The sequence below is a fragment of the Lissotriton helveticus genome, chromosome 2_1, assembly GCF_964261635.1.
Source record: "Lissotriton helveticus chromosome 2_1, aLisHel1.1, whole genome shotgun sequence".
Lineage (NCBI taxonomy): Eukaryota > Metazoa > Chordata > Amphibia > Caudata > Salamandridae > Lissotriton > Lissotriton helveticus.
This window is the reverse complement of record NC_136059.1, coordinates 790029337-790044343: the sequence shown is the minus strand read 5'-3', so window position 1 is coordinate 790044343 and position 15007 is coordinate 790029337. Positions and strand designations below refer to the sequence as shown.

Below are 15007 nucleotides of genomic sequence, written 5' to 3'. Positions count from 1 at the left end.
CGACGCAGCGCCGGTCGCTGTTGCAAGAACAGACACATCAAGGGATTGCGGCTCAAGAAACAGACGCAGTGCCACCACTGCATTGATCGCCGCCGCATCCCGAATTTCCACGCATCGTATCTGTGCAGCAAGTTATCCCGATGCCTCACCCGAGGACCAGAACAGTCTTGGAGTCTAAGCGGATGCTACAGCAAATCAATAATGTTGACTGCGACCAGCCAGTTCTCAATTATAAGCCATGACGTTTGGTACTGTTGGCTGAACTTGCTGCAAGAGCCTTTTCCACCCAGAATCCACCCTCCTTCAGTGACCAAGAGACGTGTTAGATCTTTAACAGACCACCTCTTCCTGGATTTAGTGCATCAGCCAGAAAAACCGGAATAAAGACTTTCCAAAGGAGTACGTTCTCTGGCTCAACAGTAATGAGGTTTAATACACAAAAGGAGTCAGGCAATTTAGCACCCTCTGAAATCATCGAAATCAGTTTCTGTGGCTTCAAATTATGAAGGAGATAGGAAGAACGTGATCTTTGATACTGAATGGAAATTAAACTTACTGAAAAAAACAAATACATTAGCCAGAATCTGTACGAGTTCAAGTCCTTTATGCATGAAGTGCATATCCAGGACTGCAGTTCTGAAAGAAAACAGCGAAGAGAAAAAAAACACCTATTTATGTAACATTCTACTTGCTTAACACTTCAGTTTTACATACGACAATATGAATAACTGAAACACGAGCATAACTTAAATTGAGAACATTTTAATTAAGACATGTGCCTGGCTAATATACCATAATAAATGTTATTTGGAATCAACAATAAAGTGCTGCATTACACTCATTACCTGAATATTTCTCATTTCTATTCTTTCACTTACGTTTTATCAAGTCAAAAAGAGCCCTTTCTGTCACAACAGCAAAGCTATTGTGCATACACTAAAAAAGTTACCTATAAAGCAAGATGTACATGACAGAGCCTAGATTTGTTTCTGATTAGCAGACAGAAAAAATGGATATAATGCATGCAGATCTTCCAAATTAATTCAAAACTGAAAGGATGGCATGGTCACAATGTTTGATGACATGGTTATGACCAGTTACTGCAATACACAATTAGATTCATTCTAGTCTGGCAAAGCACCAGGACACTGACATGCTCTGTTCTATTCCTAGTAAAAATAATAGTGGGTGCTGGATTTTGGATTTCTGTGTTTTTATTGTAAATTGTGCGACTACATTTCAAATTGAGCAAACTCTAGAACATCTCATCACACACTGAACTGCGTCAGCACAAGCAGAAGGACTGGTTTTCAATAAAAGTACCCTTCGTTTTGCTGCAGAATGCATTCTAAGGACTCAAATTTCAGGAGGGTGAAGGTGGTATTGTAACCAATAACAGACACTTTTCCCAGTTTTAGCGCCATGTCAAAACATTTGTTTAACTCAATACTGTGAAACTGAAGTCCTCCCAGAAAACAAAAGCTCCAACAAAAAAACAACAAAAACAGTGTTTCAGTTGAAGTGGTCTAAGCTGCTGCATAGAAATATGTTGCCACACAACAGTCATGTCTGAGCCAGTGCATAGAGAAGTTAAAGCACTTATGGTAATTGCAACATCAACACTTCATAAAGCACGTACATTTTAGCAGTGGTCCATTTAAACAAAATTTGGGGTTAAAATATACGAGCGGGAGAAAAAAGAAACGGCCCATTAAAAAAAAAAAAAAAAAATCTACAAACCAGCGAGGAGGTGTGTAGTTAGAACCGAAAAAAAAAACTCATTCAAAAAAGAAAAAAACACAACCACCCACAATTGTAGCATAAACGAGCCTTTGGCAAGACAAATTAAAGAGCTGGAATACGGCATAACATTTCTGAGCAATGCACATAACAAAAAATTGTATGTGGCATGGTCATATTAAATATTGGGCAGCAGAGTATGCAAACTGATGCAAAGTATGTCAGAGCCAATGTGTGCATGAGGCCAACTGAACAAACGCTGGTGTATCTGATCAATAGTGCTTGAGAAGGAAACAGTCCGCCACCAACTTCTTCTCTCCAGCTAGCCATCATCTATGAAGCAAAACAAAATCCTCCAGTTTTTCGGGGATCTCTTCCTTATAAAATATATTGTGTTTGACTATCACACGGGCAGCAAGACACTGTAGTGTGGTATGATTAATGGGCTGAATTAAATTTTTTGCTATCTCCTTTTCGTCTAGCAAATCACTTGCAGTTTGATTTTGAGAGTTTGTGGAGTCAAAATGTGAACCAGACTTGATGAGGAGATTCATGATGTCCGGATGGTTGTTAAGGGCAGCAATATGAAGAGGGCTGTTATCATCGGCGTCTCTAACATTCACATCTGCCCCACATTCCACTAAGATAGCGGCCACTTGTAGAGAGGGGAATTTACACACAGGATAGCGCCCCACGCATGTTGTGTTCTTGTCAACTGCAAGATGAAGGGGACTGAAGTCATTCTTTCCTCTTGGATGCAGCTTAAGAAACCTATAGATGTTCTGTTTTTTTATATGGTCCTGTTCAGGGCTGCATGCGACTTTTTCCAGCAAACAGATTAAGTGCAAAATTATAGAGAGAGCTTTGTTTAACTGTATTTGGTCTGGGGGGCAATGAGTTTGCTTGACAGCCCGATCTATTTCGAGGACACTTTTACACAGTATTCCCATAAGGTCGTCAAATGTAACAGTAGTACCCAGTAGGCCCTTTGCCCTGTCCTGTAACATGAAAGAAAAGAGTTCAGCAAAAGACAGCAAACTACTAGCAGTCATGGGGCTCAAGGGATCCAAGTTATTTTGTTGCATATCCAAAGCGTACTTCCAAAGGTTAATACATCTCTTGAAATTCCCAGAGTCTGCGTAGACAGCACCTCTGTATCTTATGTAGTATGATGTATCTGGATGGGAGGGACCAAGAATACGCTCTCTGATCAACAGGGCCTGCATCCGCATTTCATCAGGGTCTGCAATAAGGTTGTCCAACTCTTCCGCAGTATTTACTTCCTTTGCATAATCGTAAGCCATCACCAAGGTTTGTGGCGTAGGTTTACAGATGATGTTAGTCCTATCACTGTACCTCATTTCCATTGCTCTTTTCCAATACTTTAAAGCCCCCAGCAGGTCACGTTTCTTGTCCACAAAGGTGGCCCCTAACAGCTCCAAGGCATTGATGCGCTCGATAGTGCTGGTCTTTGGGTGTTGTGTCAGAAAATCCACAATGTTCGTATGACCAGTGACGCTAGCAGAGAGAAGTGGTGTCATGCTGTAGCCATCTTTTTCCATTTTCGCTCCATATTTGAGAAGCATCTTCATGATGTCCAAACTTCCAGATTCCGCACAGTCATGCAGGGCAGTATTACCTAGACAAAATAAGACAGTATAGTTAGGATAGAAAGGGAAAACGTGTGAATAAATAAGACAATCAAGTTTTAAAAAAAATATACAAATGATGCAACACTTATTTAAATTTTATTAGGTTTATTTTGTTTCGAGGCTTGGGAATATAGAACTAATATCAACATTAGGCTTACAGTGTGAAAATGCTTAGAAAATGTTGCTAAAATATTAGACAGAGGTACGAAAAAACTACAAATACAAGCCTTGCATGTAGACGTGTTCATGGAAAAAACTCTCAGCACTCAAAAAACACTCACAAAGGACCTATCAACTGGGTTCACTTTACATTAACAGTGACCGACAAGTACTCCCCTCTCTTATTTACTACCAAGAGGCCCTTCCAACAGCAGCTACAACTTGCATTGCCAATTCAATGTGCCGCCATTCAGGATGATATTTAACTTGCTAAACAGCACATGTCAAAGTCAAAAACGGTTTAGAATTAGGTCTAACAAACCAGATAAGGTCTCTAAGGCAGCCTTGTCGAAGTTGGTCACAGAATTGAGAATGCTCAACATGATTCAATGAAAACGATTCCAAGGTACATATTGGTACTAGGGATATCTATATAAAGCCGTGGGCGCATTAGTTGGACACATCAATTAATGATTTGGGAGGGGTGAGGGGGACCGGTGGGTGAGGGCTTGCAGAATATTGTCGCTAATACAGCTTTTAGAGACAGTCAGAATGAGACAGAATACCCAGATACTTAACTTTGCTGTTTTTTTTCATCTGGCTTTAGAGAAGGTGCCAGAAAAAAAGGTCAATAACTGACGGAATACTATCAGTTTCATTATTTTACAATCTATTGCACGATTTTGTTAATTTTCTGTTTTTTTAATTAATTATCCAAATTTAAAATACAATTTGATATTTATGGTCACCAACATTTAAAACGTCTAGGACTTAGCTTTGTGGATTTCATTAATTTCACCAGACTAGATACTTTTTTCAAACAAAAGTTTTTGATGTGCATCTCTTGATGTCAGACATAACTACTGTATAAACTTATATCACACAAAATACTGCCCTTTTTCACGTATTCAGAGAATACAAGTAATTAACCTAATAGGACAAAAAGTGGTTAAGTGAGGCGGCCTGCATTACAAAATCACCGTCAATATACCAAATTCAACTTAATGGATGTTTGATGGATAAAGGAAGAATACAAACTCTACAAATTGGATGGGTCTCGGCCTGAGGCAGCAACACATGCTTGTTTGACATGCAACTTAAAGCATTTGCAAAGTAATAGGTCTTGCATTTACGAGAGTTTGAGCTTTTGGCATTGTAAAAGACCATGCCTTTTATTTATGTGTGTTTTTTAAAACAGATAAATAAAAGGCAATGTCATTTACAATGCCAACAGCTTAAACTGTCGCACACGTGAGACCTATTGCATTGCACTTGAGTTCGGCGCCCGTACTAAAAAGATATATTTTTTAAAGATATATTTTTTTAAAGCATTAGGAGAGAGCGTGACAGGACAAAGCGATTTGAAACATTGTGCTCGAAGGCTGTAATTAAAGCCCATTGAGTAACACACGAAACAGGGGGTGCCCTCATTGGAGGTTACCAAATGAGACAAGGCAGTACTAAGGAGGGACTACTAAGTCTATTGACCAATGAAAAGCCAGGTTACAGTGGACAATGACACAAGTCAATGAAACATATGGGCAGAGAGTCAGCAGGGCTTCAAATCCATACCTGAAAACAGAATGCCTCCAAGAGCAGCGCAAGTGCTGCCCAGGCTCGACCTGATAAACAAGCCTCACCATTACTAGCCATTCCATATGAACAATTCAGCCTCAGTGAATCAGGGAGTGACAATAGGACACGCAATAAAAATACATACATTTGGATTTATGTAGTGCCAAAAAAAAGCAGCACCAAGCTGTTCAATGTCAAAAACAAAGATCATAAACTAAGTCATATTCAGACAACAGGTGACCACCTCAATGTAACAGAAGCAGCTCTTTTCATTGATTTTTGTTTGTAAACTAAACGACAGTTTGTTAATGCTGCGCTCGATTACCCGCGGTTTTTAATTCTCAACTGATTCCGTCCGTAAAATAAACCCTTTACAGTGCATCATTGTAGCCTCTTAATGTGTGCTTCAATCCCAAATCTGCGTTTTATTCCCGATGCACATATGCCCTCAAATGACTCGGATAATAAGTGGTTGCATTTCGTAAAGGTCAAATGCAAGCTTCCTTACTTAACTAGAAGGTACTTACAGAGTGACACTTTTCTCTGTGAATAAGAATCAATCTAAAGTCAACTTCCTCTACACTACACACACCTAGGTGCAAGTGAAGTCTCTTCTGCTGCCACTCTAGGTATTAAAGTCCGGATTTATTCCTTGCTTTACATAAATGCAAACAAAATGATAAACAAATAATTAACTGTTAATCAAGATGTTCCAACGGCAAAGACGCTAAATTCTCAATCACGAAAGCTTTCAAGTTCAGTAGTAAACACGGATTTGCGGGGAAAAATAAGTGATCTGCCCAAAACCATTTTAAAGCAAGAAAAAAAACAAAAGAGATGTACCAAACTTGCACTAAGCAGCCTAAAAGCACTAAGAGCAGAAACTCTGCATCATTGGGAATCAGTGGAAATGGGAACTATCTCCACATCGTTTATGAGGAAGGCCTTCATAGTAAGTGAAACCTATAACTATTTTGGACTTAAAACATTTATTGGTCAGCATAGAAACACATGAACGATGCTGGGGTTGAAGATGCACTGCAAGATTAATTTCACTGGTGGTTATTTACACAAAAACTAACAGTTGATTATTTGGGAGAACATCAGTTCAATCCTAAGGGAGAGGATGATAATGAGGAAATACTTCTTTCAAGTCTAAATAAATCCCCACTCGGTCAACTAGTTCCTTCAATACGACCGCTTGCACAATGCCTGTGCACGGTAGTCACATTCATCTACAAACAGATGCGCTCTATTTTACTAACATAGCGGTTTCACATTATTTTTTAAATATCAGCCATTTAATTTGCCTACACTCTAGGTACCCAGCTTGAAGGCAATTTATTTTCCAACTTTTAGCACTCACCGATCAGACAGTGCAAATGTCTGGTTGTGAAAGACTTATTGTGGGCTTACCCAGGTCATACAGTGAGCTTGGAGAGGACCATTGCTGACCATTGGTTAGCTTGGTCACTCATTTGCTCGCTTCTTATTCAATGGAACACCTTGTCCCATCTTGTTTCTCCCTACCTTGGAGTACAGTTTGTAACATCCCTTTAACTAGCTGACATACCTCTCAACTGCTGATTTTTAGGGAACCATTTTTCTCATGAGAGTGCATGCGTTTTCCAGTTCTCTCCCTAGTGTGCTTATCCACCACCAAATATTCACTCCTCCTCTCACAGCCTTTTGCTTTCCCCTACCACCTACTATCACAGCTACTTCCACCTCCTGATCAATCCACTTTGCTCCCCAGCTTTCCAATTCCCTGATACACCACACATTTATCACCTATTTGTTTTGGGGGTGGGGTAGCACAGCTGATGCCATTTGTTGCTGGACTACTCTGCAAAAGCACTTCCACACTAACACTTTTTTTGTTGTTGATCATTTACTGATCCAAGTGGCATTAATTGGTAAATTAAAACCAGAAAACACCGCCTTCGTCAATACGTACATGCAAAAAGAACAATTAATGGACAGAATGTGGATCAATGTCAAACATTCAACCCAGTAGAGAGATCTGGTCCTAAATCAATAGTTTTTTTTGCTCCCCATGATATTCCAGTTTAAACCCAGCCATATGCTAATCAGTCTTGACCCTGTTCCCCATGGGAACAGTCCAGCCCGAACTGCCAGACCAGGTCCTCCGTGGACCAGAAACAAGCATCCTGGAACTGGTTTCGGGGTTGCACCCCTAATCAGCCAAGCTAGCTTGAATCCAGTGTCATGGACAGCACGGGACACACGTCCATCATTTTTTTAGTGTAGCGCTTTTTGCCCTAAGTGGGATGGGTATGCCCAGAAGTGGGTCCCTTGCTCACTGTGCCACTGGATACAAGCTAGCCTGGCTGATGAGCGGTAATAACCTGAAACCAGTCCCAGGATGCTTCATTCCAGTCCAGGGAGGTTCTGGCTTAGCAGTTCGGGCTGGACTGTTCCTATAAGGAACAGGACCAAGACTGATTTGCTATGGCTGGGTCTAAACTTGGGTGGCATGGTAAGCAAAAGAACAATGGATGCAACCCAGATCTCTTGACTAGGAGTTAATGTAGGATTTTTTCAGCATTAAACCTATCATTTGTTTGCGTAGCACTCTGCATCATTAGGTAGGCAAGCACCTGTACGAAGATGCATGCATGGATTTATCATGCATGCGCATGCCCAGTGTATTGACATGTGCAACATTTTCTCCACGTCACTGCACCTTTTCAGGTTTTGTAGGGGTGCCTAGAGGCATTGGAAAAAGCATTTGGCTCCCCCCAACGATGCACAGAAACTGCATAAACAGCTGGCAAAGCAAACTGGTCCAGAAGGTGAGATTATTGGTTTTCATTGTTTTTTAAAGTTGCAGTTAAAAAAGTGTTTCAGTAATATGGTACCTGCCTGCATTTAAGTGGCTTGGTTACGTTGCGGTTTATTCTGGTCTCCTCCACAAATACCAAAATGCAGTTCACAAATGAAAGGCATGATCTTTAAAAACATCATTAGTAAAAATAGGCACATCAGTGAATTTTTTTTAAATTGATAATTTAGTGCAAGCATTCAGATGCCAGTTTTAGGTGGCGGAATGTATTTCCATCCTTCCACCAGATTTTTGTGGCATATGCTTGTGCAAAACAAATAATTATATCTTAAGGCTTAGGGAAGATGGGAGGGCTGCAGAAGTTCAGAATACAGGCTGAGACACTTGCAGGTAGAACTCACCTACGAGTTGGAGAGTGTGCTTTAAAAAAAAAAAAAAAAAGGACTGAAAGGGGAGTGTTACTTTATAATCTTACATATTAAAATAATAATTTGCAGAGCCTGTAGTTGTTGCAACGTGAAGGGTGTATATATATATATATTACATAGTGGTGGTAGCCACTCTGTAGTTAGGGTGCCTAGATGGGGATTTTTGTCCCATAAAAACATTATCCCCGATTGACGAAGGTCTGCAAAACTTTGCAAACCTACTGCCTCCATTTCATTCTTTGAGTCCTGAAAATTGCCGTTTATCCACCGCGAAGTTTTAAAGAAGAGGCAGGAGGCTTTCCTAGCCCCTCTCTAAGAGACAGGAGCACATTCAAACAAGTAACTGCTCCCGCTCCGGAAACACTACTCTGTAATAAGTGCGTCAACAATTATGGACTGCACCGCTTCACACACATATGCCTGAGGACTACCTTTACCATTTCAACCCTGGTTGCCTACCACGCTCGCCTACCTAGAGCGTTGCTCCGCATTGGAGTGATCTGTGTTAATGCTTTCCCCTCGATATCTGCGTATTTTGATTTTAACTTTATCTGCTATTATGCACACTTCCATCAGCTTTCAAAGTGAGTAACAAATCTCCGAGCGGATAATCTACAGCTCTACTGTGGTGCTGTTTAAATATCGTGTTAGTCACCACTGACTGACCCGTGATCATCATCCGTGGCTACAAAAAAATATTTTCAATATCTTGGAGATTCAATATCTTAGATGGTATTTTCCTGATGAAGACACCTTAGTGTCGAAACGCGTTGAAGAAGACAGTCTTTTTGCTATATTGATCCATATATTATGAATTGTGTTGATTATCATGTACTAATTTCATGTATAGAGATATTCTGTTTTTTTATTATAACTATCAAGAATCTCCCTTTTCTACCCGATTTTAATGAAATTTATTAAACTGAGTATTCTTGTAATTTTAAGTGTATATTAGTTTTCTTTGTTTGCCTACATTGCTACTTTCCTGATTTTGCCTGGGCTTGTTATTTGTCAAAAACCACTGTAGTGTACGCCATTTCACTATGCCAATGTATGCTACTGCATTCTTTTTCGCTCTAAGCTACGCCACAATATGCCATTCCACTGTGCGCCACTCCAGTACACCCAATTCTACTTTACTCCACTTAAGAAAAACCATTGAAAAATATTTATATATATTTTTTAAAACAACGGGTAAAGATAGTTAGGAAAACTAAGTTTGCTCAACAAAGCCAACATAAACTACTCAAACAATAGACATTCATAAGTTATATATTTTTTAATTTATCATTTACACATCGCTTTCAAATTAATATGTCAAACTTTTTAACACACATTTATACTTCAGCACCACCTTAAAATTCATATAACTCGAACACCTTTGAACATAGTCTTCTCACCTCCATCGCCACTACATTAACTATATGTCAGCCTTTCTCCATGCACTACCTATGCCCTTGCATTTTACAGAAATTAGAGCACGTGAAATGATTGGGTTAACACTACTTGCGACATCTGAAATTATATAATGTGACAGAACATACTGCATCGTACAGTGGAGAGATATAGTTAATATAGTGTGGCGAAAAGACTGCACGGAGGTGTGGAGGTTATTGGTATTTTAAGGTGGTGCGCAAGTATAAATGTGTTCTTAGTTGGACATTAATTTAAAAGTGTTGCGTAAAAGAAATTAAAAATAGAACTTTAAAATATCTGTGCAGTTTAAGTTGGGCTTGCATAGCAAACATTATTAAAGTTTGGGGTGGAGCTAGGTGGCGCACAACCAGGATGCCCGTACACCAGTGAGGCTCCAGCTGCTTGGCGGCACTATCCTTTAATAATTATCCGGAATTTACACACCAATTCTTTAAAAAAAAAAATTTTTAAATCGCCTGCCGCTTGTGCCTCATCTTTATGCTGACCTCCGGTTTCAAAATCAGAAGACGCTAACGATGTGAAAGGGTTTTGAGGCGAGCTCTGTCCGGAGCGGGGACTGACGTGAGACATGGCCGGAGCTCAGCCTGGCTGCTTCGTGAGTCCCAGGGAGCCCACGTAGTGTCTGGGCCATGGTCGACTCAGCCTGGCATCTGAAACTTCCTGAGCCTCTTAAGTGTAACCGGACTACCACGCTCACAGACACGCTCATTACCCAGTAGTGGGACGGCTGTGGAAATAAGCAGAAATTACAGTCCAGGACTGTTAAAAATAAAATAAAAAGAAAGAAGAACGCGATGCCTGGATAACGTAGTCCAGCCGATGCATATGCTTCTTCAGACATTTGCCTACACAGATATTAGACTTCTACAGTATCAAGGTCAGTCAGGCTCGCCGCCCACTTATCTCGCTTGTCTGCCACTTCGGAACCAATCTGGTGCCACTCATTCCATAGTCAAAGGGACACCGCTCCTGCGGCCTATTGCGCCTTATCAAGCGAGCAGCGTTGTCCGGCACTGAATGACAGCCTGCCACTCCTGACCATTTGATCCCTCCTAGGGGAGACTGTTTAAAAGCACAACCTTCAACTACACCCCCCAGTACCTAGGGGGATTTGGGGTGAGAGCGCCAACAACTGGAAATTAAGCAGCACAGGCGCTATATGATCCAAGGCGACCCGCCATTGTATCAACTCTCCTGAGCTTGCATCACAGGGAGACCGAGCCACAGATCTCCGCGCCTGCCTACACCCATTTTCGTGCCCCTACAAGTGCGGGGACACCAGTTTCACCTCCAGGGACACCTTACAGCTACCGCAGCGTGGTGAGCAAATCCTCATACAAGTACACTACTGCTGCAGCCCTGCTACATTCACCTCCTGAGCACGAGAGGACCTCATTGCTACAGCACTACGGATACCCCCACTCCCCCTCTCTAGGCTACATTGCCTACAGCGTACCACAATGGGGAAGACAGAGGGACGTAAATCCAAACTCCCCTTTGAAACCAAGAAGGCTGTTACACGATCCAGTTCGGAGGAAACATAACAGCCCAACGAAGAACGTGCACAGGCAGCGCAGACCACCCAAGATGACTAAGTCAAAACTCTTCTAGTGGCCATGAAACAGCCTTACAGACATCTCAAGCAAAATGGCCTCCATGAATAGCCGTATGGATTTTCTAGTCCAAAAGGTGGACAAGCATGATGGTCAAATCAAGTTGCGCAACACCGTTGGTGCTGAGGCCTCCCCCCCCAAATTTGTACTGGCCAAACAAAAACTCCGACAGGCGCAAATTGAATATGCGTTCATGTATCCGGCATTTTTGCTGGTTACATATCAGAGCAAGCAGCATTCCTTTACAAATCCACAGCAAGTAGATGACTTCCTCAAACATGTCAAGAAACACTTGCCACACCAAGAGTCCAGGGAGCGCCCAACTAGATCTCCATATCCCACAACTGATTGACCCAGAAGGTTAAAACAATGACTGTGCCAGCAACAATTCATCAAAACTTGTCTCTGCACATGCTGCATCCTAGTTTTGGGGTGCTTTAGTGAAGGCAGGACAGTGCAGTCTTCTCCCAGTGAGAGCAACATGCTACGGTTCTTTGGCGATATGTTTGTGAGGATGCGGATACAAAAAAGACAGAGAAGTGATAAGCACATGAAATATGTACTTATTGTTGGGCGGCGGGCATGATATTACCCATACTTGAACTATGGACTATGCCAAGCATTCCCCCTCCCCCTCTATCCCCTGCCACCGGGAGGCTGTCTTCGCCAGCTTGGGGAGAAGCGACCCCCCCCCCCACAGGTGCTACCCCTCACTGTTTTTTTTCTAGGGCTATTTGACTTGGGTTTCCTTGTCTAAAAGGTGTTTGGCTATTGGGTGGGTGGAAAAATGCCAGCACGATTAGGGCGCTGGGGTGGAGGGGGGGGGGGGGTGTGGGGGGGGCTGTTACTTTAGATGTTTCTGAAAATCTTTTTTCAGCAGGTAGACCTGCAAATATTCATAAAGAGATGCACTCGCAGCTCCATGCCAGATAGGCATCAAGATAAACACATGTCGCTCTGCTATGACCACCCACGCTGAGGGGTTAAAGGTAAACCTCCTCGCATGGAACATCAGAGGGTTGGGAGATCCATGTAAGTGTAGACAAATCCTTACATATCTGGATCGTCATCAGATTCATATTGCTATGCTGCAAGAAATGCATTTTGACCCGCACCACATTCCCGGTTTCGCCAAGAAGTGGGCCTCGGACAGAGTCTTCTCATTGTACTCTACATATTGAAGGCACAGTGATTCTTATCAAATAGAACACTCCTTTCATCTTGGGTGGAACGTGTCAGGATTCATTAGGTAGGAGCTGTATGATTTGGGGCACACTGGGTACACAGATGGCCACACTAGTGTGCCGTTATGGGCCTAATGTTGATAACCCAGACTACTTCACTACACTATGGGGGCAAATCCTTAAGGTAGGATCCATTCATTATCTGGGGAGGTGACTAATACTACGCTCTGCCCCTCTATTGACAGGTACAGCCACCTCCCTCACCACTATAAACATGGCAAACGTGTTCTCTGCTTACAGATACGTGGCGGGACGTTCATCCTGCCGGAAACGAAGGCACACACTTCACAGCGTTACACTCTACCTGGGCCAGCTTAGATTACCGGTTGGTTTCCCTGGGTGTTGTCCCATGGATACACACTGCTGAGCACTTAGCCAGAACTTTCTTCTGCTCATGCCCCAGTTCTTATAACTATTTCACCCCCTAACTCGATCGCTACCCCAAGGTGTTGGAAACTTAGGACGGAGGCTTTATTGGACTCAGCATTAAGGCTGAACTAGGTGTCGAAATCACCGACTTTTTTCAGAAAAACACAGGTTCCATTACACATGTGGGCACGATCTGGGAGGTCTTTAAAGTAACGATTAGAGGATACATAGCTAAGAGCTTCCGAGTCTTAAGGGAGTCTCGCCACAGCCTACGGAAACTTGAGGAGGAGCTAAAACAATTGGAGGTTGACCTCTGGCGGGACGCCGCCAGATCTCAGCAGGCAACATTTTGAGAAAAAACGAGTAAAGACACTGCAGAGCGTGAAGCTTGATTTCGGGGAAAATACTTTACAGCATGGAAATACAGAGACGGTGAAAGACCGGGCAGAGCATTAGAAATGTAAATTCGGCTGCCCCGCTTCTCTAATTACATCCTAGAAATTGGCGATAAGGAAGGCATACGTCATTGCCGACCGTGAAGAACTGATGCGGCTCAACTACAGCAGAGCATTGGAGAACATTACAAGCAGTATTACGAGATGGATTGCTCTCCCATTCTCCATGGCAGACCACACCTCTCATAAAAATAGTTGTCCTCCCCAAACTGCTTTACCTCTTTTTAACCAACCCGTACGACCCGGGCAGACATTTTTTTCCCCACGCTTAGCGCTGAACTAATCGGACTGCCTGGGGTGTGGGGGTAGAGAGAACAACCTCGGCTGAAATGGGAGACACTTACCAAACCCTACAGGAAGGTGCCTTTAAAAAAAACTAAAGCCAAGTACGGCATCACCTGCTGGGGAGATCGCTATTCAAATGGGAGTTTCCGCACTCTTCAACAGTTATTTTCAAAACAACAGCCTTCCCCTATGGATATTTTCCTATATGTCAGGGTGAGACAGGGTATCAAAGACTACACACCTTCATACCTGCTGGAACACCATGAGGTAGCCCCCCTGCGCACAATATTGCTTACTGACACTGCCTCACATTTAGTCTCTACACTTTACCACAGTTTATACACTAACACAGCTTTAACACCTTGTGCTGCTAGGGACAAATGAATTACTGTGGTGGGAAATAATATCACTGACAAGCAATGGACATGTTGCTGTCATCAGACAGAACTTATATCATCTAACAGCCATTTGCGCACAACGCACTACAAATTTCTGCACCAAACTTATTACACCCTGGTCAAAATGCATAGATATAAACTACGTGATTATGATAAATGAGACAGGTGTGGGACAGGTGTGGGACAGGTGTGGGACAGAGTCTGCGGACTTCCTGCACCTTGCCTGGGACTGTAATACTGTCTATGTCTACTGGCGTCAAGTGCTCACACACAGCATTGGAGCAGATGACCTCCCTAATGCTTCAGCCATCTCCCAGGTTGGCCCTACTAGGCTACATGGAAGACTTGGCTGTGGCATATCGGAAATATATTTCATTTAGTCTCTTACTGGCTAAATGGAGAATAGCATGTCGATGGGGTCAAGGCAGGCCTCCCAAATTTAAGGAGTGGATTAAGGACATGTTATTCTGGCAGGAACAAACATACACATTCACAGAATTGCTCCCCATCACTTCGCGGCCTCGAGATATCTGGGACTCCTTGAAGGTGTATCTCCAAGAACACCTGGCAGAGGCCGTACACGTTATACCCATAACTGGCAGTTGAACACAAGGTTTAGATATTGACCACAAATGTATGTTATCTATAGAGTTGGCAACGTAATTATGTATTGAGTTCACTCAGACATGTTCCTTATTGACACCTGTGGATTGGTCATATACGAACAATGTTCAGTTATGCTTACTGATGCTTTTGTTGTTCTGGACAATGGGATGCATCTACTTGTTACCCAAACCTCTTTGATGAGCATGTAACTACCAATGTACTATGTATTCTCTGCTGGAT

At 42.4% G+C, this 15007-nt stretch overlaps 1 protein-coding gene across 1 annotated transcript in view; it reads right to left on the bottom strand.

Moving 5' to 3' along the window:
- Positions 1 to 746: 746 nt before the first annotated feature.
- FEM1C (fem-1 homolog C) overlaps positions 747 to 15007 on the bottom strand; it is a 57421-nt gene continuing 43160 nt past the window's right edge. Inside the window, exon 3 of the mRNA XM_078675518.1 lies at positions 747 to 3379. Within this exon, the coding sequence (XP_078531644.1) occupies positions 2070 to 3379 (1310 nt within the window). The 3' untranslated portion in view covers positions 747 to 2069. The remainder of the gene's footprint in view (positions 3380 to 15007) is intronic.